This window comes from Drosophila subobscura, chromosome E (assembly GCF_008121235.1).
Source record: "Drosophila subobscura isolate 14011-0131.10 chromosome E, UCBerk_Dsub_1.0, whole genome shotgun sequence".
Lineage (NCBI taxonomy): Eukaryota > Metazoa > Arthropoda > Insecta > Diptera > Drosophilidae > Drosophila > Drosophila subobscura.
In genome coordinates, this window is record NC_048531.1 from 2528619 (window position 1) to 2553897 (window position 25279).

The following is a 25279-nucleotide window of genomic DNA, read 5'->3' on the forward strand; positions in this document are numbered from 1 at the left end:
GAGTAGTTCCTTCACTAACCGTTTACCGTATGGATCACCAGAACTCAAAACATGGTCGATGCAATGGAACATGGTTTGGTGAGCAAGCTGTCCTGAAACAGTTCGTAAAAGAACTAGCAGTCGGAATTATGAGATTATTTTACTGCTATCGATATTGCTATCGAGTATCGAACCATTCCAAGTAGCGATGTATTATAATTAAATCTTGTGAAAAATTAACTAATCAATCCGATAAATTTATATTTTTAGGGCTCAGCATCCTAACCTGCTGGGAATATTAAGCCGAATATCAAAATCGAGGAATAATATTCCTGATAAAGGACTTACATCGGTATTTTGGTATATTTTAAAAATAAGAAGGTATATATTTGATCGACAAATCCGCGGTCACACTGCCACACTTGTAAACAAACGCATGTGCTGCTGCCTTCGACTTTACTAATACAGAAACTCATACTCTAATTCTAGTGTTCGTTTGCTCTTTTTTGAGTTCAAAATTTGCAGTAACTTTTTATAATATTCAACACAAAACTGAAGTACCTGGTTCAATGCGGACTCATCTCTGCGACCAACCAATTTCGCTGTAGCGATTAAATATAAAAAAAAAAATAATAATCAGTGAAATGCAGACAAAGTGAACTCCATTAAAGAGGGAATATGTAACAAATTATAGACAAGTAAAGTAAGGTAAGTAGCGTAGAGTGGTTTGTATAACGTTGCACAAAAACAAAAAAAAAAGCAAGTTTCACTGCAAGCAATCAAATATGACCCCTGTCAGTGATGACTATTTTGGCTTTTGATATAGCAGAAAAAAGCTAACATAAAAATTGTGTTAAATGCAAACCATTCCAGATATGGCCGAGCAAAAGACAGTAGACTTCCTATGGAACTGCGCAAACAAACTGAGCGCACAATCACACGCCGAAAAGTTGGTAAAATCCCATTACATGTAAGTGGTATACCATGATCTTATTTCGAATTCTGAACCCAATCCGCATTGATTGCAGTACCACCTGCCGAAAGTTCGCCAGGCACAACGTGCAACTGCCCGAAGACAGCTTTGGAGCGGCACGGCTATGCGCCCGCTGTGGAAGCCCGTGGACCGATGGCAACTACCGGCTCCAACTGCAGCCCCAGCGCCTGGCGGACACTGCCAAAAGAAAAAGACTCATCGCAAGGCTCGAAACGGTCAAGGCGAGTCAACAGAAGGGCATGCTGAGCACTGCAGCGAGGAATCGGGCCAAGTGGCTGAGGAAGCACATGGCCAGTAACATTGTGAGTGGCAGAAACTTCGAATGGATGGAACTCTTTCTAAAGCTAAATCAAAATCTTTTTCAGGCTGTGGGCTGCGCCGTTTGTCAGCACAAGACAATGCTGCCACTCGAGAAGCGAAAAGGGAAGAAACGGGCGAGAGCAAACGATGAAACAATAGAAGACCCAACGGCGACGGCGCTTGGAATGGATGCAGCCACAAACCAACAGAAAGGGAACAAGAAGAAGGTCCGGAATAAGGAAATGAAAGCAATTAACCCGAAGATTTCACAGCAGAAAAAAGCAAAGGCGCCTACAACTCCAGCACGCCCCTCGAAATCGATCCAGTCTACCGCTGCCAAACGCCAAACCCCAAAGCAGAAGAAGAAAACGAAAACGAAAGCAGCGCAGTCAGCGCCAGGCTCGAAAACGCAGAAACAAAACGCGCTGTTGCATCTGGCGGCTCAGCTGAAGTCGAACGCGTTTAAAGACGCGAGCAAGTCGCAGCAGAACCGCTTGCAAGCGTTCCTCAAGTAGCGTGCCAAGCTAAATAGCACTTGCCAATGGACTAAAGTACACAAGATTGTTGTTTAGTTGAATGAAAATACTTGTTATTGCACATAATTAAGCGTTAGCACAATACTAAACCCATTGGGGCATGAATCAGAGTCTTTGTGGTGCTGAACGGGCAGAGATCGAATCGATGGTTGCCACGGCAGGCCCCATTATTGAACCAGAGCTAGCAAGCGACTGTCTGGCTGGCCTCTTGATAAAAATAAGCTCAATGTGGGAACCTGTTATCCAGCCCAGCCTGGGTCGAGTCACGCAACGGCAATGGAGTTATCACTGCTGCAGTTGGAGCAACATTGCTGCTGCTGCTGCTGGCACTACCATCAAGACGTCCAGACTCAAGGTTGCCAAGGTATTGCGCAGCGAACAGGGCCAGAATATTTAATTTATTTCTCGGAGGGAAACATTTAATTAAAATTGAGTTGTTTGCTATAGCCTTGTCTCCTCGTCCACGTCCTTCATGGTGCATCCAAAAAAGGCAACCAACAAAGCTCCGCCACGAATCTTTATCTACCGCCAAATGCACAAAGAGCACGGACAGCCGCAGATTGGCTTCCCCGCTTATTCGAAGAAGGCTCTCGGATTTCTTCTTGGTCACAGAGAAAAGGCAGCAGCAGCTGCGGCAACAACATCTGCCTGCTACCGCTTTCTTGTTGGCTGCGCACATTAGAAGATTTCTGGTTATTTTTATTTTAGTTGCTTTTGGCATGGGTATTGGAGCCTGTTTTGGTCGCACCGATTTTGGTCATGATGGGCTCTAAAATATGGTATCAGAGGCGTGGAGCAGCAAAGCAGATTGTTTGGGTAGAGTAGATGGATGTTGGCTTCGCACTAGGACTGGCCCAAACTAAGCTTTGGCATCCACTAACGTGCCGGCCGGCTTTCCATCTGCGTGTCCAGCGCTTCTATAAAACGAAACGAAACGTAATAAAATGATTTGCAAAAACACACTCTCTCGCAGAGAAGAAAGCCAGACCCGACTGGGCCCCACTCGTCGTGCGCTCGGCTCTGGGGCTGCTCCAACTGCGAGGCAGTCAACAGCCAAGTCGAGCGGCAGTTGTCAGTTGGTTCTCGCGCACCGAACAAGCTGGTTCTTTACTCAGTGTCGTCGCGGTCAGAGCGGGGTGATGATGGCCGACGCTCGTTCTTAGGCTTTTGCAGAAAAAGTAACAGAGGACGGAAACGAAAAGGTGTCAACGTAGTCAGTGCAAACAAGCACAAAGTGTAATCGTGTGCTTAAAAGCCAAAAATATCGGAAAACCGGATGAAAAAATAAAATTTGTGCGTGGATACGAAACATTTCGTAATTGTGGGTCCGGGGCTGCAGGAAGGCGAGCCGGAAAATGACCGGAAATGCACTCGGAGCTGGATAGAGAGAGAGAGAGACGACGACGACGACGTGACCAACAGACAGACACGCCTGCGCACAGGCCATTACCCCGTTTCTATGCCGGAAAAGCCTCTAAGAACACGAATACTAACCATGTGTGGGGATAATATTCGTCGGAAAGCCACAGTCTAGCCTAGCCAATTTCATAGAATATCTCTGTCCAGAACAAACAGAAGTATAGGGTTGCGTTTCAAAAGTGTGTTCAATCAATAAATAAAAATGTTTATGGCGGCGATAAATTGCGATGCCATCGTGCAACAACAACACTTCACGGCCGCCAGTGGCAAATAATATTACAATTTCTGTTTTACAGTGGTATTAAAACTGAAAAGTAAAAGCTCGTACCCACAGCAAGTGCTGTGCGATGGGAGAGACGGTCAGACGGTCAGCACTTGACACTGCATTCATTTTCATGGCATTGGCGAAGCTCTTTGTTGCTTTCCGGCGACGACACGCGTCGCCCCATTCAGATGAGTCACAATGAAAAGGCTTGGCCGGAGGAGGCCCAGGCCAAGCTACTGCCCCGTGTGCATGTGTGTGTATTTGTTCGTGTATCTGATGAACATACATATGTACATATAACTGTGTTCAATTCTTGGCCACAAAACAGTGGAAACCGCAAGTGACAGAGGAGGCATACATAGAGATACGATAGGATAGATACAGAGACTTACTTGGCATACACCCAGACAAGTGCACCGTGGCTTTGGGCGCCCGAAACAGATTTCGTAATAGCGTTTAATGACAGACAGAGTACGAAAATATAGGTAGTATATGTATAAGTATATACACATGTACACTCTCGATCCGCCGTATACACTGCATAGTTAAGTGGGGATGAAAAACGGAAAGCATAACGTCATCAGCCGTTGATTTTCCATGAGGCGGCAACCCAAGCGTGCAACCCAAGCCAAAAAAAAACAAATTTAAAATGAAAATGACAACAAAAAAACGCGATTGAGCGCATTACAAATTGTATTGTGCTTCGACGCGTAGCTGTTAGCGATATAATCAAGTGGTGCTCCCGAGGCTCGATAGTTCATCTATTAATAGACCAAGCCAAGCAGACAATGCAGTCAACGACCACAGCGGGCTGCTCGCCTGCGCCCTGGGGGAGATGTAATCTCAACGGGGAGATCGGAGCGGTAGAGATCATCCAGCAACACCTTCAGTAGCTTGTCAGTTCCGTCTCTGCCAGTGCGTGTGTGTGTCGTGTGTCTCCATAAATACTTGTGCACCATAATACTGTCTATATTTTTTGGCAGTGCAGCCCACTGTAGCGCCATAGTGTTTCCCTTCGTGAAACCCCCCAAATTCCCCAGCACTAGCCCGATATAAACAGTGCATGTGATCTTATAAAATGTGTTATCTACTTTTGACAGCAAACTGTTAATTTCAAAGGCAAAAAGGCAAAAAAGCAAAACTGTGTGCATTCGATGAACATGCCAGATCCGAATAAAAATAAAACGACAGCCGCCAAAGAAGCCACAATAAAACCCGAGCGAGAAATCAAACGATCTACAGAACAAGCATTCAACGCACATTAACGCAAAACGCTTCAAATTAACACTAAAAAAAACAAACATAAAAACAGAATGGATACAATGGCAACTACTAAACGGCCCGAAATGGAACAGTTTTTGTTGGGTAAGGTGTAACCAAAGTGAGCAAAAAAATTAAAATCACTTACTGGCAGATTCAACACTAAATCTTTGTTACAAAAGTATACATGGTAAAAAAGTTAAACAACATTTCTTATACATATGTATGTACATGGGTACATATGTATGTATGATCAAGCGGAAACTTCGTGCCTTGAGCCTGCCCGCCCGGAGCGTGGTACACCCCAGACAGAGGAGAACAGAGGAAAGCAGAGCAAGCGATATCCAACTGAATCTTCAATCCACAAACTTTAATAATAACCCAATGTAGTATTGACTCATTCCACGACGCCCCACCGCAGCAGCGTTGGAAGGGGCCAACGCTTAAATACGCTTTTGTTCTGGCTCTCTGGATCGAGCTCATGCTCCTCATGCTCTTGTTTTTTGTTCTTTTTCTGCGGCATACGAGTATTGTGTACACTTTAACGAAGGCGTTTGAACGCTGTTCCATCGCAACATATACATACATACATACATACATACATACATATGTACACATTTATACTTACACATTCGGATACAAGTTCGGATGCCCTCAAGGTATACATACATTAGTACAATAAAAAGAGGATAAACTAAGCTCAAAGCGCTTGTTTAAGCCTCCGTTTCTGGGCTTAATTTGAAGTTCTGTGCTTTGCCATTGAGAAAGATGAAGGGCGTAGTTAGGGAACCATATCAAAAGTTGAAGCAGTGCGAGGAAAGCAAGTTGGAAGTGGAAGCAAGAGTGGAAGTTCCCAACTGCAAAAGATTTATACTATCGAATTGAGAAGTCGAATGGAAATATTTCTTTGAGTACATACATATTCATGAGTAATTCCATATACTTATCGGCTCCAGGAGTTCAGGATAAACGAGAAAGACTGTTTCATGAGCCATCTCCGCAACTTCCATTGATTATTTTTAAAAGAGAATCTCTTGTTCGATTCTTCATCTACAAACTTCCAAACTGGGGCTGGTGCCTTATTCCCATAAACTTCTCCAGAGCTTTCGTGCTCAAATTTTAACAAGATTTCTTGCAAATTTCTTTCCTTCTCGGCTTACAGTTAACTAATTAATATATATATGAATTATGTACGCCGTACATATGTATGTACATATATATGTATGTAAGTACCACGAAAACTGCTTAGCAAAGGAAGAGGAGGAGGAGGAGGAGTTGGAGAGAAGAACAAAATAATAAAAAACGCAGACGTAGAGTTAACTTTCTTGGTCAGTGAAATTATTTTTAATTGCCGCGGTCAATTCGCAGTTGACTCTTGAGCGAGAGCTTATGAGGTCATTCATGTGTAGTTGTTGGGCTGGGTATGGGCATGGGACTGGGTCTGGTACTGGTACTGATACCAGTCCAGAGCAATTAACTGAACCATGGCTTCTCCGCTTCCTGCCTTGCTCTGAGCTGAGTCACTGCACAAGACACTGCCCCAAGCTAATTGCCCTCCGCAGACAGCAGCAGCGTCTATGGAAATGCCTTGGCTCTTGCTCAATTGCTCAACGGCTCACTGGCTGGCGGGGCAGAGGCAGCCTATTAAGGCCAATGATGCGTTTCGAAATTAATGGCTAATAGGCCGCCACCATATTTAGCAAGAACAGAACATTAGATCTCATGGCGGTGATCTTTTTCGTTGCAGATGTACGCGCCCACTTTCGTGCATCGCTGGAGACATCAGAGTACGAGAACACCTCGAATCTCTTCCACATGACGGCCGCCGAGCAGACGGCGGAGCTGCTGGAGCGCTGCGAGCTGCTGCTGGCGGGCTACGCCGACGGAGATGGAGACGCAAACACAGACGACCAGGTGCCAGCCCCAAACATCAAGTCAAATGGGAATGGGAATGGGAATGTAATGGGCGACTGTGTCGATAGCAAAGTGGGCGCGGAGACCGGTCCTAGTTGCTATCTGGAGATGTTGTCCTCGCCACCGTCGTCCAAGAACTCGCGTGAGTGAAGAAGGGGCAGAGTTATTTGCCTGGAACCTCCAGTAATTAGTAATTACCCCTAATTGCAGTATCCGCCTCGCGGGAGTATATCGATCTGAGCAGCAGTTGCTCCTTGGACAGCGACAAGACATTTCGCTTCTCCGCCAAACAACCGGGACCAGGAGCAGCGGCTAAGGATGATAGGGAGCAGCAGCTGTATGAGACCTGCCAGAGGCAGGACCAGAGCCAGGAGCAGGTCGAGGATGAGGCGCAAAAGGCCATACCCTTCAGCCATGAGCTGATCATTGACTGTCCCTACGCCGACCTTCCCGCCGGACACCTGGCCCTGCAGAGATCCAATAAATACGGACAGCTTCAGCGGATCGTGCCCAAGCGGTTGTTTTTCGACCAGACCAGAAAGTGCTACTGCGGCATCCTCAACGAGTGGATGCTGTGCTATGCGGACGGTCCGACTGCCTGCCGGCCCAGCAGCTGTCTCTACCTAAAGAGCTCCGCCATAGAGATTGAGCACTTTGGCGAGGGGAAGCGGCGCGACATCTGCTTCCAGATAACCACCGACGATCCCAACATGAAGTACGTCTACCAGGCCAACAATGAGGTCGATGCCAAAGAGTGGATCCACGCCATTGAGGCGGCCATACGTGGCGATGCCACCAGCACTGTGCACCAGTCCCTGAAGAGCCCGCTCCCACGCAAGCTGCCCACACCGCCAGTCACGAAGAGGACAAACTACCCAACCACGCCCACGGCGACGGATAGCATTTACGAGGAGCCTTCGCCCATTTACAACCTTGGCGTGGATCTATCGGGGACCCCACCCAGACTGCCCGAAAAGACCCACAGTCCCAGCTCTCTGGCGAGGCGCTTCGAGTATGACGTGCCAAAGTGCCCGCCGCAGCCGCTGCAGGAGGCGACCAAATCCGTCGGCGAGGCGGAAATTATGGTGCTACTAAGTGAGGGCGAACCCAAAGCACAGCCACAGCCACAGCCACAAGCGTCCAGTCTGCACGGCAGTCTGGCAATGGACTTTCAGACCAAAGTGAAGACCGTCCACAATGAGCTGTCTAGTCAGCTGACGGCGGGTGGGCCCAGTCCGGAGCGCCTGAAAAAGGCTGTGAAGAAGAGCTACTCATGCGCAAGCAACAGCAGCGATTCGGAAATGCTATCGTTGTCGCTGACGAATCCTGCCCAAAGCCCAAACAACAAGGAGCAGAAGAAGCAACGCAAGTCTCAGACATCCGCACAGACGAGTCCGCAGAAGACGACGACCACGCCCGGGAAGGACTGTGATAAACTGGCGAGGAATTGGTTTCTCAGTCGCCTCAATAAGTCCACAGGCCAGAAGACGGCGACCACGGCCAGCGCGGCACCCGGCAATACCAAGTGCAAGCAGAGCGAGAAGGAGAATCTGCTGACAGATCCGGATCTCGGAGAGGGCTACGGCTTTGATGGCGGGGTCTCGGGCGAACGCGACCCGAGTCTGTCGAACAGCAAGCCCACCTCCCCCTGCCTTAAGGCCGAGGCCAAGAGCAAAGTGAACATGATCATCAATCAGTTCGAGAGCAGCGGCCATCTGTCCACCATGTTCAGTGTGGAGGCGCTGGCGGCGAATGCGCTGGCCTCGCTCACCTCCTTCTGCGACGGCGACAGCTGCAACAACTACGAGCCCATCATGCCACTCTCCACACCGCCCAGCAGCTTCCTCAAGAAGGTGTAGGCCACTTGTTCGTCTCTGCGCTCGCTTTATCCCATCCATCCCCATCTCCAGATGCATTGTAGATTTAGTCCCTAAGCTAGTGGAAACCGCTCTCTGGATGTCACACTTTTAGAATGGCATACAATTTTAATATAAAAACATATTTGTTAACATATGCTGTACGAAAAGCATTCATTATTGCGTGTGGATTGGTGTGTGGATTCTTTGCATTTACTCTCAAAGCATAGATAGAGTAGCCGCAGGCAGACTGAGGGTGGGGTGGATCGAGGTAGTAGCTGCCACTGATGCCACCGTGGGTATGTGTTGGATTATAATACAGTTGGGTGATAAATTCAAGTTTAGTTATTGAGCTGATCAGGGTATAAGGATGTGCCTGGGACGTTGGACAAGCTGTCCCTTAAATGAGATTCGATAATTTCCTTGAGGGCGCGTCTCTTGCGATCATCTCCCAGCAGCACCAGCTTGCGGGGTGATTCCTTGGAGCTGAAAAAGCCGAGCACCTTCTTGCCTTCCACTTTGACAGTGATTTGTACACCGCGAGACGTCGCCTCAACGGAGCTAATGTCATTCCATAGGTACGACCAGAGCGACTAAAATGGAGACAAGTCTCATTAATTCATGCTTAAAGGTTCATGGTTCTGAAGTACAACATACCGTCCAGATGCCGAACATCTCGTTACGTTGGATATACACCAGGCGGTAGTTGGTGACCAGAAGATACTCGGCCTTCTGAATGATCTCTTCGCAATGCACGAAGCTATCCGTGCTGGCATATTTTCCCTTGTCGAGTTCCCTACAGCGCGAAACAGCAATTAGTTAAGTCAGTTGATCTGTAGCGACAGATGCGCGCAACTTACTTCAGCATTTTGTTGCCCATGGCCTCGTTGTAGCAGTAGGGTCTCAGCACATGATCATGGTGCTGGAAGCGCGTGGGACGCAGCCGCTTAACGTCTTCGTTAGCCTCTGTGGCGCGCTTTACCGCCTCAAAGCTGCCACTGGCGAAGTCCACCACGCCAGCGGTGGGGCGAGCGACCAGACCAATAGCTCCCTTGCCCAGTCCTTTGAAGAATCCCTCAACGCCATGGTCGCGAGCTCCACTCACAGGTTTGGTTACAACACCAGTGACACCGTCGACAAAGCCCTAGGTGAGGGGTAAATGTTATTCAAAATGTTCAATGGCTTATTGTCTCTACTCTAGAGCCTTACCATCACCAAGCCCTTGCTGCTTCGCGCTAATCCCTCGTGGAAGTTCTTCGGCTTGTTGTTCATGCCTTGCCGCCGTTTCCTTTGGTAATCTTCGTCAAAGGTTAGCGCTGCCAGTCCCTTGCCCATAGCGCCAGTAATCCTAATGGATGTTCATATTAAATTAGATTGCGTAAATCCACGAGCTAAATGTCAGTCTCAACTCACTTGGACATGGCACCAGCGGCTCCGCCTACCGTGTGACCGAAGAGGGACTTAACGCCCAGCACTAGACCCTCAGCGAATTCACCAGGCCCTTGTATAGCCCCCTAAAAAAGGGAAAATTTGTTATTGTTTATGGAATGCTTGGTGTTATGGTAGGTGTACCTGGAATGGCTCATAGAACAAGTCCTCTACGCCCTTTTTGAGTCCAATTACCAAGCCATAGGGATTGCCAAGGACATCCAGGCCTAAGACGAGGACATAGAGCTGCTTCAGTGCCTGGCCCGTGTAGTGGGAGGTGATCTCGTTGATCAGTTGCTGCTGGGTGAAGAACTGATATTCGCGCTCGAAGAAGGCCAGTCGGAACACGACATCGTTCACGTCGGTTAGGGTCACGCCCACGCCTTGTACCAGGGTGCCCAGAAATCCGGGCAGTGCAGTGGTGTCCGATCCAGCCATCGAGAAGCTGACGTGTATCTTGAGTGGGCCCAAGTGGAGACTGTCGTAGAAGTTTTTCTGCTCCTGCTGCGAGTGAAGTTCGAAGAAGGCGGACAGCGGCTGCTCAATCGAGTCTACGTCCTGGCGGAACTGCTTGGCTGCCACCTCGTCGGACACCTCCTTGGCAAACATCTCAGCAATGGCCGTCAGGAACAATATGTCCACCTTGAAGTGGAACTCCTGGATCAGTATCTTGGCGTACTTAAACTGTTTGACCGTCGAGTTGGGCATGACGCGTTGCACCATGCTGCACTCAATGAACGGCTTGAGGGTCGTAGTGCTGGCCACGCTCTTGGGCGGCGGTATCGGGGCTAGCACCACTGGGAATATGGGATCGATGAACTGGTTGTCCACCTGGACGCGATTTATTTTGATATGAAGCTGATTCTGGAATGGCGACGACTTGTTCGACACCCAAATGGCCGGGTAGAAGCTGCGCCTCAGCTGTCGATCAGAGGCCTTCTTTAGCACCATGTTATCGAAATCGATCTGAAAAAAGACAAAGTGAAGTTGTAGACAGTGAAGAGCGGAGCGTAGTCAGTGAGTGAGTCAGTGATTTTTACCGGAAATTTATTGTCCAGCCTGTAGCTCTGGACATCGTTGACGCTTTTGTGCACCAGATACCGCTGGTACTCGGCCTCCAGAAGATCAGTGTCGTGTATGGTCATCTCCTTAAAGCGCTTCTTGCTCTCCTTCTTCGACTCCCAAATGATGCCAGAGCTGGTGACCCCCAGGTACAGTATGTCCAGACCGGTCTGATTGTTTATCACAGACAGGCCGATGCCATGGATGCGCAGATCGATGCTCTGCGTAATCGTCTGCAGGGCGGCGGTGGATTCCGTACGTTTGGCTATCGACTCGTCTTCGGTGAAGAGCAACACACGCTGCAGGCCGTCCAGGAAGGAGACCCAGAACACCTTGGTACCGTCTTGCATTCTGTCAAGTTGAATTTTCGTTAGAAGAGACCAAAGCTACATGGATACGATGTGATACTTACACGACCTCACCAATGTCGTCACGGCGCAGATCGGTTTCCTGTTTGTTTTTGCCAAAAACAAGAACCTTGGGCCCCGTCGGATCACTCCACGCGAACATTATATTGCTCTTGGCATACAGAATATTCTGATCTTTGGTGTTCTTCTCGTGGTAGGCGATTTCCCTTTGAGTGTGATTGATGAGCAGCCCCGGTGCATCGGATTTCTGGTACTCTGTGAAGGTTATGTACACGCCGCCCTCCGTTGTCTGCACGTCGACGTTGACGCCTCCATGTATGCTGTTCTCCAGCTTCAGCAGGGTACAGATCACCTCCGTGTAGTCGAAGGCAGGCGTCACCTTGTCGTCCACCCGAACCACGAGCTTGTGCTTGTGGTCGTTTTTCGGCCAGAGGGGCTCAAACTGATTCGGCTTAAGAGTCATCCACGGATCGCCCGGGCGGCTTTGCTCCTGAAGCTCGATTTTATAGGGGCATCTGTTGCACACGATATAGAAGGGTATGAACGTAATCTGCTTGGTTAACGAGTCCTGTGTCAAGTGGTTGTGGACGCCGATGTGATAGTTCTGATCGTTGGCATAGCAGGTGACCTCTCCCACCGAGCCAGCCACGTCGAGGGGAATCTTCTCGCTCCAGTCTCCATTGTCGCAGCGAACCGAAGCCTTCTTCTTATCGAAGAACATCTTATCGCGGAAGGTAAGGAGTATGGGTCCACTGTACTCCGGCGGATGGTAGAGCACCTCTACGGATGTGGAGTCCGTCTTATACGTGAGCATCTCTCCCGTTTTGTTTATCATCCAGAAGGGGCTGAACAGCGTGAGCATCGTGCTGCCGTGTCGGTTCTCTGGTCTGCGGGGTAGAAAATCAGAATATCTGATCGAACGGAGAACTGAATTCAGTTTTCTTACCGCACATTGAGATCCATATCGACTTTCATCTCAGAATCGTATGAGGAAAATGTCCAGGTCGTGAGGTCTCCGTTGTACTGGGCGATTTCGGTGGCACATGACCAGTCCTTCTCTAGGTATTGCAGCAGCTGGGAAGCATACAGGCTCATCAAATGGCTCTTGGGAATGGGTTTGATCAGAGTCTTAACGCCGTAATACTCACTCGCACAACCAGAAAGCTTTTGCCGTCCCTTCCCTTCTCCGACAGGCGGACTGTAGGCAAATGGAGCACGTCGCCAGGGTTCACTTGCTTCTCGCCATAATCCAGGAAGTCCTCCTTGTTATGCTTCCTAACCAAATCGGTGGAGCTGACCTCGAGCGAGTCCTTTCGCACAGAGCAACCAGCCACCGAAACCATTATGTTTATGGGCAGGGCATTGCGTAGGTACAGAGGCGGTCGCAAATGGATGGTGTAGAAGGCACTCAGCAGCTTGAATTTGTTGGTATTCTCGTGGTAGACCTCATCCTTCTGCCTTGTGGCATTTATGTACAGCGGTTCGAATGTGGAGACGGGGTCGCACTGCAGCTGATGCGAGTAGTTTAGGTCCGAGGGACTGGCGTTCCAGGAGATACCCTGCACCGAGGTCTTGTAGCCCGGCAAGGAGAAGAATAACTCCTTGGAGTCCGCATAGATGGCGTGCAGGGGCACATGAAACACTTGGCCGGGACCAGCGTTGCCCACTAAAAGATCACTTCCGTCCGTCGCCTTGCGGCGGTACACGCTAATGGTGGTGGTAAAGTGGTTAAATACCTGCAAAGATTATCCAATTAGCAAGCGTATTCAACAGACAAGAATGGTTTTCATTAGCATACGCTGACGACTCCATGAATGTTCACTGTGGTGGTGCCATAGTCTTGCTTCACTTCGGAAATAATGCCCCAGGGATCATGGGATATGCCTCGCATCAGGGGGAAGTATCGCGTGTCGGACTTAGACACAGGCACCACGACTCCCTTCTCGATGGAACCAATCTAAAACAGATACCATGAAGAACAAAAAAATCATTAGAGACTATTTCCATCGTACTATGCGAGTCTATGCCGTTATACCTGCAAATAGATATTGTAGTCCTCTGCCTGCTCATCGGTTAATGTGCTCAGATCCTTGGTCTGCAGATAGGCTCGCCCGCCTGGTGAAATTGTGCAAATATGTATGTCATTGGGGTCCACCTCGGACGAGAGTTCGCTTGAGGACATAACCAATGAACTGTTGACCGAATGAACACCACCACGATGCACCTCGTGTAGGGTGAAAATGCCGCTGCGCAGATCGATGGTGAGCTCAAAGCCCGTGTCGTTCTCCACGACATAGGGCGCCACAATGTCCGGCTTGGCCAGACCCTTCTGGTCGATGGCCTGCGAGAAGGCCTCGCTCAGTTCGCCGAGCAGCGCCAGGCTTGTCTTGCTGAATGTTATCTCTAGATTTTCATCCGAGTGGATCACCATGTTGATAGTTTGCTGCTGCAACTCATCGTTTGTCTCGCTCTGCACCTTCTCAGTGGCCAGGTCGAACTTCAGCTCCCACGGAGTGTACTCGCTCACTCCGTTGCGGCCCACCACCTCGTTCAGCTCAATGATTGGCTCCCACTCGGCGAGGCACTGGTTGTAGTAGTTCTGCAAACAAATTCAATTATTCGATTAAAGGCTCCTCTCGTCGTGATGCCGTGATGCCCTGCTTACCATGTTGAGGGTCAGGGATCCTTGGGCGCTTAGATTACGGCTCCAATTGTTAAAGACGGCTGTGATGCGTGTGTCCAAGGATATGAGTGGCTTGGTGTAGTATCCCACGCCCGACTCAATCACGACCGTGATGCTGGGCAGCTCAATGACACACTTCTCAGTCTTCTGCTTCGAGGCATCCGTTATTTCGTTGGTCATAAATTGCAGGGCATCGAAACCCTGGTCCACCCTGGTGAACCAATAGGTTCGGTTGCGGAATTTCTGCGGGTACCAGAGCTGTGAGTAGTCTATAGTTTCCCTTTCCACGACTGCCTTGCCGGCAGAACCGCTGGCTATGCTCATGATAGCCTTGTTCAGCAGCTCGATGGTGGCAGGGGACACGTTGATTATAATGTCGCTTAGCTTGAGGCTAATGTGCAGACCCTGTTCTTCGGGTGTGGAACCCTGCAGGCTGATCACACACGGGTGCAAAATGTAGTGGCGCGTTTGCTCCCGCCGCTCCGGCAGGAAGGCGCTCATGTAAATCTTGAGTGCATCGATTTGTCCATTGATGATCTGTTTGTCATCTATGGCGCGATAGTTGAGATGAGCTTGAGCCTGAAAGGGTACGAAAAAACGGGGTTATCGGGGACCAAGTTTATGTTTTGAAATTTTCTTCGACTCACATTGAAGATGATGGCATTTGTGTTCAGATCGTCCAGGCTTTCCACCAATATTATGTCCGGTTCATCGATATGCAGTATGAGGTTTATCTTCTTGTTGGGACCAGCAGCTAAAAGAGAATCATCGATTATTGTCGGGTGACGGATGTTGAACCCCATTCAAGTACATACCCACTGACTCCTTGTCAATAAACTCGCTGGCTGCAAGTGCGGCTGAATCTCGGATGGAATTCTGCGCATATTGAGCCGTCTCCGAAATGGGCTGCACTTCCAAAGACTGTCGCGGTGTGGTATCTGGCGGCAGGATCAGGAAATTGGTCAGCTTGAGCAGGAAGTCGATGCAGACGATCAAATCGAAGCCACGCACACGAACTTCGGCTGAAAATGCCAAAAGCAAACAATTAAATATCTTTCTCGGGCTTTGGATTGCTGGCGGGAATGAATATTACCAAAGATATCGTTCTCCTTGACTATGGCTGTGACATCAACCATAAAGTTGCGCTCATTGTAGCAGGCGTCAATGATCTCGTCCGTCTGCAGCATTGCCTGCACCCAGTCCTTGCGGCTCAAGTACTGCCTTATCTGGCTCTTGGTTTTCGTGCGCATGTCGTCCAGTTGAATGTTGCAGAGAACCAGGGAAGTGCTCAGGGTGTTGTTGACCAGCTTAGTGCCCTTGACAGATAGGAAATATATGCCAAAGCGCGCCAGTCCCTCATTTTCGTCTAAGAGGGGGATTTTTTTTTGAGTGACTCGTAGGATCGTACCCTCTCTCTTCCTCTCACACTTACCCTCCATCAGATTTATTATCACGCCGTCAAACTGGAAATTGAACTTGAGCACCTCGTAGATCTTTTCGTTCTTCAGCAACGTCGGGGCTTGGAAGGAAGGCTTACGGGTGCTGCGACCATCGGTGAGTACGCTTGCCCGCGTCGGTGATGGTTGAGTGGGCGGTGGGTCGTCACGTGGCGGGAACTCTTGCACGCCCTCGTTGAGATTGCGGTTCAAGATCGACATGACCAGAGCGTAATCGTCAGCGAAAAGTGTGAGCTGATTGATTGATTCAGTATTATTGATTAGCGGATCTATACACATAAATTTGATCTGAAGGAATACTCCACCTCTATGGACTTCAGGCGACCGGACAGATTCAGCTCGGGCAGTTCCTTGTGCCAGGTGCTCGACAGATTGCGAGTGACCAGCAGAGTGAAGCTCATGGGGTTCATCATGTTAAACTTGGACTTAAAGCCAACGGCAGCATCCACGTCTAAGGCAGAATGCGCAGTCAGTAAATGGAGCAACAGATTGAATGGGCTTTAAAACTCACCATCTATCATGGACTCGTTGCCAGTTAATATGACGACCTTGGACAGTTTGACGTCTCTCAGCTGCAGCTTTATCTCGTCAATGACGGCCCGTTCGGTTCTATCGGCCACTGCGACCGTCACGGTGTTGTTCGTTAGCTCTAGCATGCCCAGATCGAGGGACAACGCATCCCTGCTCTTGGAGTCGATGGGTATAATGATGATGGGCGCCTTTATCCGCACATTCAGCTTCATGCGCGTCGCCGTCTCGTAGGCATCCATCGCTTTCTGTCGGGCGGATTCAGCTGCCGCAGCACTGGCCTCGGACAGCGCCTGCTGGGCGGCTTGGAAATTGTTGAGAAAGTTCTGCAAATGTATCAAAGCCATCAGCAATCGAGGGTCCATCAATTATCGAGAGAGACCTAGACCTACCAGCACGCCAGCGACAAACCAATTTAAGAAGATAATCTTCATGCAGCCAATATCCACTGTGATCTTCATGTCATCAGAATTGTAGTCGACAGTTTCGGGCTTGTTGTAGAGCACCACCTGGCAGTTGAAGGCATTCTGGCCGACAATGCTCAATATCTGTGTGCGGAAAGAATCAGACAATTAGTTCCTTTGCACCGCGCCGCAGAATGCACGAGAGCCAATGCAGAGCCACTTACATTGTCGTGAATTGTGTTGGGGTTTAGGTCAATGATCTGGATATCCTTGAGGCCGAGATTCAGCTCAGTGTAGGAGCTCTTCATGGTCAAATTGGCTACGAATGTCTTTACGTTCATCTCCGCCAGCGGGCGAGATCTCGAGGTGAGCGTCAAGCCCACTTGATTGAGATTGGCGATCAAGCGAAGCTTCACGCTCTCTACACGCCGCTGGGATTCCTTCATCCGCCGATTTCTGGTCTGCTTGGTGGTCAGTATTTGCTCAGTGTCCTCCAGGATGACATTGAGCTTTTGTTTAAGCCCATCGCCGGCACCAGCGAGGGCATACCGGTCCTGCGGCTTGTCGTGCTGCAGCAAATCGTCCAGGCTCTTCTGGAAATCCCTCACCAGCTCCAGCACTCGCAGCAGACACTCCTGATGCAGCACAATCTGCAGCACCTCAAAGTTGGCGACAATAAGCTGCTCGGTGGAGTTATATTTAGTGCTGAACTCTGGCGACGTCTTGTCAGCAATCGTACACGAGATGATGAACAGGTAGTTGACGTCCTCGCCCAGGCCCTGACCCTCTGTGTAGCCAGGCGTGTCAATTATGTCCAATACCTCCTGGTTGTTGTCCTGGCAGTCGAACTGTTTGATCTTCACGCCCCCCAGCCTGAAAGTAAGAGTGGATGTTGGGTGGGTATGGCCCAAATTCTCTGCACGAAACTGACAGAATGTACTCACTTGACTGTGGCAACTGTCTCGTATGTTCGCTGAGCCAAAGTCGCCTCAAGCTGGTGCATCTGAACGGACAAAATCTGCGGCGAAGAACGCCTTGCAAATGACGCCTCCGGGCTCGTCTCGGCCGTGCTTGTTGTCGTCTGTGGCCCATCCACAGGGGACGGCAGCTGTGTTCCTTCTGGTGTCAGAAACTCAACGGTGACATCCGAATCGTTTTCGCACAGTCTGTTGGACTGGTACAGGCCGAAGGAGATCTCTTTCAGTGAGAAGTTTACCTCCAGATTTGTGTACTGTATGATCTCCTCCACTGCCGTTGCCTTGCTGCTGCCCACGTTGCTGCCGAACTTGATCACCTCCTTGTTGATGAAATTGGAGAGCGAGCTACGGGATCGCGTCATTACCAGCTGCGCTGCTGGCTCGGTGGCGGCTGGCAGGGGTATGCTCGTGGCCACTGAGATGGCATCCATCACCCGATCCTCGGAGACGTTCACTTGGACAGTGGCAAACTCAATGTCAACCTTCATCTTGGGCATGCGGGGGTCATCGTCCACCACACAGAGGGCGGCAGTAACCATCAGGGAGGCGGGCTGCAGTACATGCATGTCCGTGGAGACGGCGGCCTTGAGCGCCTGGTCCCATGGCTCGCCAGGTCGCACCACCAGCAGCTGAATGTCGTCCACCTTGATCGTATATCTGTCATATGCGTTTTCCATGACGTTCCTGAGAATCTCGCCACGCTCCTCGCTGGAACTGAACAGGCTGGTCGACGCACGGCGCCTGGTCTGCGTAGTCAAGTGCACCTGTCCCATGCTTACGACCACAAGGGAGGACTCGTCAGCCACATATAGCCCTTTGTGGGGCACCACCAGAATGTTGGGCATCAGCAGGATGTCCGCATCTAGGATGGACTTCATGTCAATCATGTACTGCATGCCCGTGGCCGAGCGCTCCTTGATACTTGTAAGCTGTACGCTGGCAGCGTTCTCGAACCTTGAGAGTGTCACATCCTTGGGCGGCTGAAAGACGCTGATGAGTTTCAGAATCGTTTCGGCATCGTATATGATTTGCAGAGGACGCGCCACGATCTTGACTCTCTGATCGCATAGCCCGTCCAGTGGATTCGTCTCGAAGAATATGTCAAGCAAATTGAATTCGTCGGTGATCTTTGACTCCACCAGTGTGGGGGTGTGGCCGTCGCGTCCGAGGCCTGTCACCTTGAGCTCCTTCATGCCAGCCGTAATGCTGAGGGCTTCTGCAGCTGGTCTTTGGGTCACCGAGGCCGTGGCCATGGAGAACTTGAGAAGCACCAGCGAGGGCAGATCCTGGTAGTCGTACGACACCTTCGTGTCGGCGACCGAGCGCGTGTCCTGGTAGAGGCCCACCTCCAAGGCAATCAGCTTAAAGTTCATTCTGATCGCTTCATAATATTCGGGCACATCCTGGGGCTTTGCGTTCTCCTGGTAACCAATCGCCTTGTACATCTTGGCCTTCTCCTCCGTCGTCATGGCAGCCTCGAATTTTCGTGCTACAAAAGAAAAATATAGATTGTAGACCCGTGCCCACGCACGCACTCATATAAGCAGGGTTTCTTGCCAAAATTCTGATCGGCGCCTTCGTTCTCCTTCTTGGCTCCGCCGCCCCACCAGCCACTTAACCAGCCCGCCTTCTCTACGGGCGCTGCGACTCGTAGCTTCTCTATCTCGATATTAACGCGCTGTCGGATCAGCAGAAGGTTGAAGGCGTCCAGTTCCTGTTCCAGCAGACTGCAAGTCTCTGTTAGAGTGGCTGCAGGCTTTTTGCTCAGCTCTCGCTCCTTGTATTTCTGCAGTGGACAAAATAATAACACGTTTAATCAATGTAAGCGGGATAATAGAGAAACGCATGGAAGACCCACCTGGGCATAAGTATTGCAGCGATCGCGATGCTGCTTGATGTGCGCCCAGGTCCAGCAGCGTCGGGGTCTCCGCACGTGCTCCTCGAGTATGGAAGTGGCTGCAAACTGCCACCACTCCTTGGCATGCCCCTTGATAGCTATATGTTGGAGAGGAGGCAAACGCATAAGTATTTGGGGCTTTGATATGTAGCAATGGGGAATTCTTACGCAGGTCGTACGGTCGATATTTGCGGTAGGGAACTCCCAACTGCATGCGGTTCATGGCATCGCCCAGCTTGAGGATGTTGTCGAACTGGGTGTTGGTTAGACCCACATTCAGGGTTTCCATTTCCAAGCAGAGATCTATTTTGGGTATCTGGAAGGGTGGGCTATCGAACTCGGGATTCATGTTCAGCTTCAGCTTGGCATTGCACGAGATGGGCCCCAACACGTAGTTGTAGTGCACTGGCTTGAAGTCTTTGCGGGCTATGCTCGTTTGGAAGAGTTCCGTGAGCGGGGTCGTCTCGTTGGCAAAGAGCCGAGCGGTGCAGTTCATGTAGGCGGAAAGGCAGGAGAGATTCGCTATCTTAAACACCTGGGAGGCCTGTTGCGTCATGTAGGTCTTGTCCCAGTTGCAGTCCGTGGTGAAGAGCTCCAGACTGTGCAGCGATATGCCAAAGGAGAAGGGGCTGCCCGTCGTTGTGCTGTCTTCGTATCGCAAATGCACATTATTTATCGTCACCTGCAGATTGTTTACAATCTGCGCCGTTAGTTTCTCGGCAAATCCAGCATCGGGCTTGGCCACAACTGAGAAAGAGAGAAACAAATGAACAAACAATTCCAATTTTCCTATTTATATTCTGTCTCACTCTTCTCCAGCTCCTTTTTGCGGGCCGCCTCGAGGGCATCCAGCGCCGCCATCTTGGCGTCCAGCTCGTACTTGGCCTCCTTCTCCGCATTATACTTGACATTGTTGTTGGGCGAGACCAGGACATACAGATCTTCAATGTTCACGATCACGGGCTGACTGTACAGATTCTTCCAGGGTATCTTCAGCACCAGTTTTCCTAAGAAACACAAGACTTGCATTACAGCTCAAACCCACAGGAAATGAAGAGTCCTCACCCAGATAGCCGTAGATAAGCTGCACTGGCAGGTCCAAATCATCCAGCGCATTCTCGCGTATCTTTAGGTTTTGCAAGACCACATCGCCTGCCAAAACGGAACAAAGAGTTGTTAAATATTCGTGTAATTTCACATTTTTATGTACATATTTATGTATGAATATTGTATAAAGGTAAATAAATTTTTCATGACATTGGCTTAGAAATGTCCAGTAATTAGTCAACTTTTTGATTTATTGCTTCAATCTGCGATGCACGTTAACAAAAGCGAAGCGGCGATAAACAAATAGCTGTACAGTGCGTGACGATACCATACACCTCTACAGAGAGGGATACAAATTCCACTATCGGAAAGAAAGTGCCATTGAGTAGAGAAAGAAATTGCTGTATCTATGTATAGGGAGACAGCACAACAGCACACCCCTGCCAATATATCAATTCCGATTAAGAGCGTCTGGCTTTTGGGCATGCCGCATTTTATTTGTCGAGTGTTTTCTTGAATGCTTTGAATTTTATATGAGTAGAGGAAGACGGTGAATTTTAATTGAATTAAGTATGTATACGCTTGTGGGTCAATCGTCCGACGACCAAGTTCCTTAACCACGCAAATCAAATAAAACTGACATCATAGAGCAGCCACTGATAAGACCCACAAACGAGCAGAGTTCAAAGACATGCTATCTGATCAATAGAGGCTGACAAATGATTCCCGATTGGCAAGAGAATTACCCAAAGAAGAAGATTCGATTGCTCTAATATCAGCAGAAAAGCTCAGTTAGAAATCTTTGAAATAAATACGACTAATAGGCGATACACGCTATTTTCTTTATCAAAGAATCGATTCATCGCAAAATATTTAGTAAAGCAATCAGTTATTAATTCTATTTATTGGGAAAATATTACGATTGAGGCCACTCAAGATAAGATTTGTATTTTTCCAATACAAACAAAAGGAGTGCCATTTTTCTTGACCTCAAACGAATCACCCACCAAGTGATGACAAATGAGGGGGAATGCTCGTATTTTTTATTTCATTTTTGTAATGATGCTTTTAAATCTGAATTAGAAAGGGAATCCCTACAAAAACTGATCCTCAAAGACCTCTTCATTGGTGTAACATTACATCAATAGTATCAGGGTTACGCCTCTACTCGTAGTAGAATGAATGAATGCCTTTTGTTAGCTTGTCTTTCGATACACTCTGCTCAAAATATTTTTGGGTTCGAAATTAATTCGTGACGCCGCCCGGGTTGGCATTATGTCATCAAGTTCAAGATGAAACATGTACAAAAAATGATATAAAACAGGCTTGAAATAAATCAGTTTGTTTTTCGTTGTTTGGTGGAGTTTTATTAGTAGTTCCTAGACCCTTGAACTTGGATATTTTTTGGTGATGTGGACCCCACGGGTTTGCCCGGTTGTCATAGTATGTACTTACTTACATACATATGCATGTACATACATAAATGTGCATTCGAACGACTTGGTTTATCACATCACTGTTTCAATGTGGTCAGCGTTTGATAAGCCTCAGTGTTTACAGTTTCACAGCCATCCGATATGTACACGTACATACATATGTATGTATGTATGTATGTACATATGTAAATAAAAAACGAGCTTGTGGAGAGAGGCTCAAGCAGCCGAGTGTAAATAGAAGCCGCAAAAACATTTTCCTGTTACCGACGCTTGCAACACCGGGTAGCCTGTCGGGCGCTACGAACACATGGCTCTCAATAGACGCAACAGTTGGCCGCTCCCCGCCTATCCACCCATCCATCCGAATCCGAACCATGGGAGTGCCTCTGAGAGTGTGCAAAATATTCTCAGCTGTGCTGCTCTCAGACCCATGAGAATGTGTCTCTGTTTTGTTCGTTGGCGAAGGCTGAATTTGGGTCACTACGAGTAATCATGAATTGCGAAGGATAAGGTCATCGGTTAGGTTGTTGGGGGCCGCAAGCCAACAGTGCGTGCAGATAGAGCAATAAAATAGCGGCTGATATATTAAATGGATTAAACAAAAGCCAAGGGAGCGAGACTCGCGTTCGGGTGGAGCATAATTGTGTCATACTTTGGGAAAGGGGGAAGGGGAAAAACAAAACTAAGAACTCACCTCCCCAAATGCCTATTTTGAGCTGGTTACGATCCAAGTTCTCGATGTAGTCTCCCAGCACCTTGTTGAGGACATCGGCAACCACTGCCTCGAAGACCATGTTGTCCTAGCAGCTGGCGGTGTTGTTTTTATTTATTGATTTTTCTTCCTTTTTGTTTAAACAATTTGTGGGAGAGGCCGCCGCGCTCTTCTAGCGGGTATTCTGCGTTAAACACTTTTGCACTCGCTTTCGTTGTGGGGATACAGATTTTTCTAAAATTACGAAAACATAACAAAACAGATGGAACGAGGGAATCACATAAACACAATGGAGATGATGTCATCGGCAGTACCGACCGACCGACCACTTCAGAGAACAGTCAAATGTTTTGGCACTTATTACTAGGCCGCATTGTTTCTAATATTTCACGTTAATTGACGCGAAGCAGTGGCACGCTAAACTCCAATGTTCCACACCTTCCGAAGCCCTCTACCAGCGGCCATTGTTTCCATTTATTGCACGTGTTTTTGCTTCACTTTCAACTTTATATGCACATTCATGGATTAGATATCTCTATTTACAAACACCATTTACCAGCCAGCGTAGAGTGCGGCATTTCAATACGCAATACCAAATTCTTGTCCGTTGCGTTTCCGATGGCACAGACACTCAACAGCTGTGGGGCTCAGAGCTGTAGTTTTAGCTTGTTTCATACACAAAAAGGCTGTTTTGTTGTGATGCTTTGATGGTAGCTGTCACAGCTACGACCATTAAATTCGAAAAGTTAAAAATGTTGCTATAGTAGAGCTGGTATAATAAAATCACTACTCAGCACAATTTCTAGCTAATTTATTTTTGGTGTGACAGCAGTGTGACCGCGGACCTATCGATCAAAAGTACCGCACGGCCCTCAAAAAAATTCCAAATATACCGTATAGCTTAAACATTTTCCTCGATTTTGCTCTTCTATTTATTATTACTAGCTAATTAGAGTTATCAGTGCAAAAATGTAGAATTGAATTATTTGATATATCAATCAAACTTCCACAAAATTGGCTACTTTTCATGACTTTCTTTTATTGGATTGTTTGCAAAATAAGGATCAAGCTAAAAAGGTCACCGAAAAAAAAATGTAATGTTCCTATTTGAAAATGTGTTGCTTGTCAATCGAAAGGTACAGTAAATGGTACACCTATTTTTGTACCCTATTTCCATTAATTTTTTTTTTTAGCCATTTTTTAACTTTTATTTAAGATCTGTCTTTTTTCGCAGACAATTATTAAATTTCCTCTCTGGGTACTTGGCAATCTTTTTTCAGTTATCAGTATTAGCAATTATCATCACTAGCATTTGAACCGCTGACGTTTTATTCTGATCTATTTAGATACACATATACCAAGCTATATATAAGTACATTCATAAATTCATTCTCGATATCAAAAATCTGGGAAATTTTGTTAAGATAGATCTCCGATTGGACGCGGTCCACAGGACAGCTTGATCACCAATCAAAAATCCATTTCTTGTGAACGCACTTGATGACCTTTTTCGAAAAAAACACCCTGGTATATGACCAAATAGAGTAGATTATTTAGTTTTTGTTTTATCCAATTTTCCCCTTTAGTTTTCGATAATAGCTTATAATGGCCCTGGAATTCTGGCAGCACTGGTACTGTTACGTTTCGATAGTTCATTCGAGTATAGTATCGCAAACAATCGATAATTGTGTGACGTGTTTTGGTTTCCTACGTGCGAAACAAAGTAAAATTAAAATGAAAACAAGGCTTATTTTGCTGTGCCTGGCACTGGCGCCTGTTGTGCTGGCCAAGAAGTTCACCGACGAGGAAAAACCGGCGTGGGCCAAGAAAGACATACGGGACTACAGCGAAGCGGATCTAGAGCGATTGCTGGACCAGTGGGATGCAAGTTTCATAAAAATGTACAAAAAGTAACCCTCATAATGATACTGGTTGTTTTCAGGAAGATGAAGACCCCCTAGAGCCGGACGAGCTGCCCGAGCACTTGCGTCCGCAGCCAAAACTGGATCTCTCAAATCTGGACAGCAAGAACCCCGAAGACTTGTTAAAAGTGTCGAAGAAGGGACGCACGCTCATGACTTTCGTCTCCGTTACCGGCAACCCAACGCGTGAGGAAGGCGAAACCATTACCAAGCTCTGGCAGACCAGCCTATGGAATAACCACATTCAAGCCGAGCGGTATATGGTCGATGACAACCGTGCCATATTTCTCTTTAAAGACGGTGCCCAAGCCTGGGAGGCAAAGGACTTCTTGGTCGAGCAGGACCGATGCAAGGGCGTTTCCATCGAGAACAAGGAATACCCTGGCGTACACGCAAAGGACGAGCTCTAGACACGCTGTTAATTAGACTTTTACATTTCTCATTCCTATTTTTAAGCACAAAGATGAACAAAACAACGATCATTAGGATTATTATTTGTATCATACAAATTGTATTCTGATTTGTATTATTAAAATCAGAAACTTGAATATTTGGAACTCCCAGCTATCATAACACCTCGTCTGGGTCGCACACGCTGTGAATCGAATTAAGATCAGATCCGTTGATTTTGTGGGTGCTCCAGCTACATGAAGAAAAGAAATGGAAAAATGTATTATTTTGGTTGCAACGAGATTTGGAAAACAAGTTTACATTAATTAAACGAAATAAAATTCTCCTATTTGCCGGTTCACGAACATCTATTCTAAATACGTGACGTTACATACTTACGTTTCATTACGTATGTACACGTTTTAGAGAGACTTCCATTCCTATG

General features: G+C 48.0%; 4 protein-coding genes across 6 annotated transcripts; 3 read left to right on the forward strand and 1 right to left on the reverse strand.

Moving 5' to 3' along the window:
• Nucleotides 1-530: 530 nt before the first annotated feature.
• Nucleotides 531-1919, forward strand: LOC117891975. The gene is made up of 4 exons (XM_034797848.1): nt 531-687; nt 853-949; nt 1008-1275; nt 1339-1919. The coding sequence occupies exons 2-4, from the start codon at nt 855-857 to the stop codon at nt 1786-1788; spliced, it is 813 nt and encodes a 270-aa protein (XP_034653739.1). The 5' UTR covers nt 531-687; nt 853-854; the 3' UTR covers nt 1789-1919.
• Nucleotides 1920-2878: 959 nt separating this feature from the next.
• On the forward strand, nt 2879-8680 carry LOC117891974. Of its 2 annotated transcripts, none has more exons than XM_034797847.1 (4): nt 2879-3011; nt 4594-4858; nt 6501-6809; nt 6878-8680. In XM_034797847.1, the coding sequence occupies exons 2-4, from the start codon at nt 4807-4809 to the stop codon at nt 8524-8526; spliced, it is 2010 nt and encodes a 669-aa protein (XP_034653738.1). In that variant the 5' UTR covers nt 2879-3011; nt 4594-4806; the 3' UTR covers nt 8527-8680. The 2 variants fall into 2 exon arrangements, with proteins under 2 accessions (XP_034653738.1, XP_034653737.1); XM_034797846.1 differs by having other exon boundaries at nt 2881-3102.
• Nucleotides 8681-23094, reverse strand: LOC117891972 (vacuolar protein sorting-associated protein 13). Of its 2 annotated transcripts, none has more exons than XM_034797845.1 (29): nt 23079-23094; nt 22505-22756; nt 20393-20479; nt 20137-20334; nt 19496-20074; nt 19289-19425; nt 18988-19216; nt 17398-18919; nt 16678-17326; nt 16442-16597; nt 16033-16375; nt 15827-15972; nt 15497-15755; nt 15158-15430; nt 14880-15086; nt 14712-14818; nt 14047-14643; nt 13417-13980; nt 13180-13338; nt 12530-13117; nt 12328-12455; nt 11426-12268; nt 10992-11364; nt 10096-10917; nt 9937-10037; nt 9733-9871; nt 9384-9667; nt 9181-9319; nt 8681-9116 (listed from the first exon to the last, which is right to left on the reverse strand). In XM_034797845.1, the coding sequence occupies exons 2-29, from the start codon at nt 22602-22604 to the stop codon at nt 8865-8867; spliced, it is 9981 nt and encodes a 3326-aa protein (XP_034653736.1). In that variant the 5' UTR covers nt 22605-22756; nt 23079-23094; the 3' UTR covers nt 8681-8864. The 2 variants fall into 2 exon arrangements, with proteins under 2 accessions (XP_034653736.1, XP_034653735.1); XM_034797844.1 differs by lacking the exon at nt 23079-23094 and adding an exon at nt 22961-22978.
• Nucleotides 23095-24196: 1102 nt separating this feature from the next.
• Nucleotides 24197-24958, forward strand: LOC117890101 (LDLR chaperone boca). The gene is made up of 2 exons (XM_034794765.1): nt 24197-24406; nt 24465-24958. Exons 1-2 carry the CDS (start codon nt 24257-24259, stop codon nt 24852-24854), a joined length of 540 nt encoding a protein of 179 aa, XP_034650656.1. The 5' UTR covers nt 24197-24256; the 3' UTR covers nt 24855-24958.
• The last annotated feature ends 321 nt before the right edge of the window (nt 24959-25279 follow it).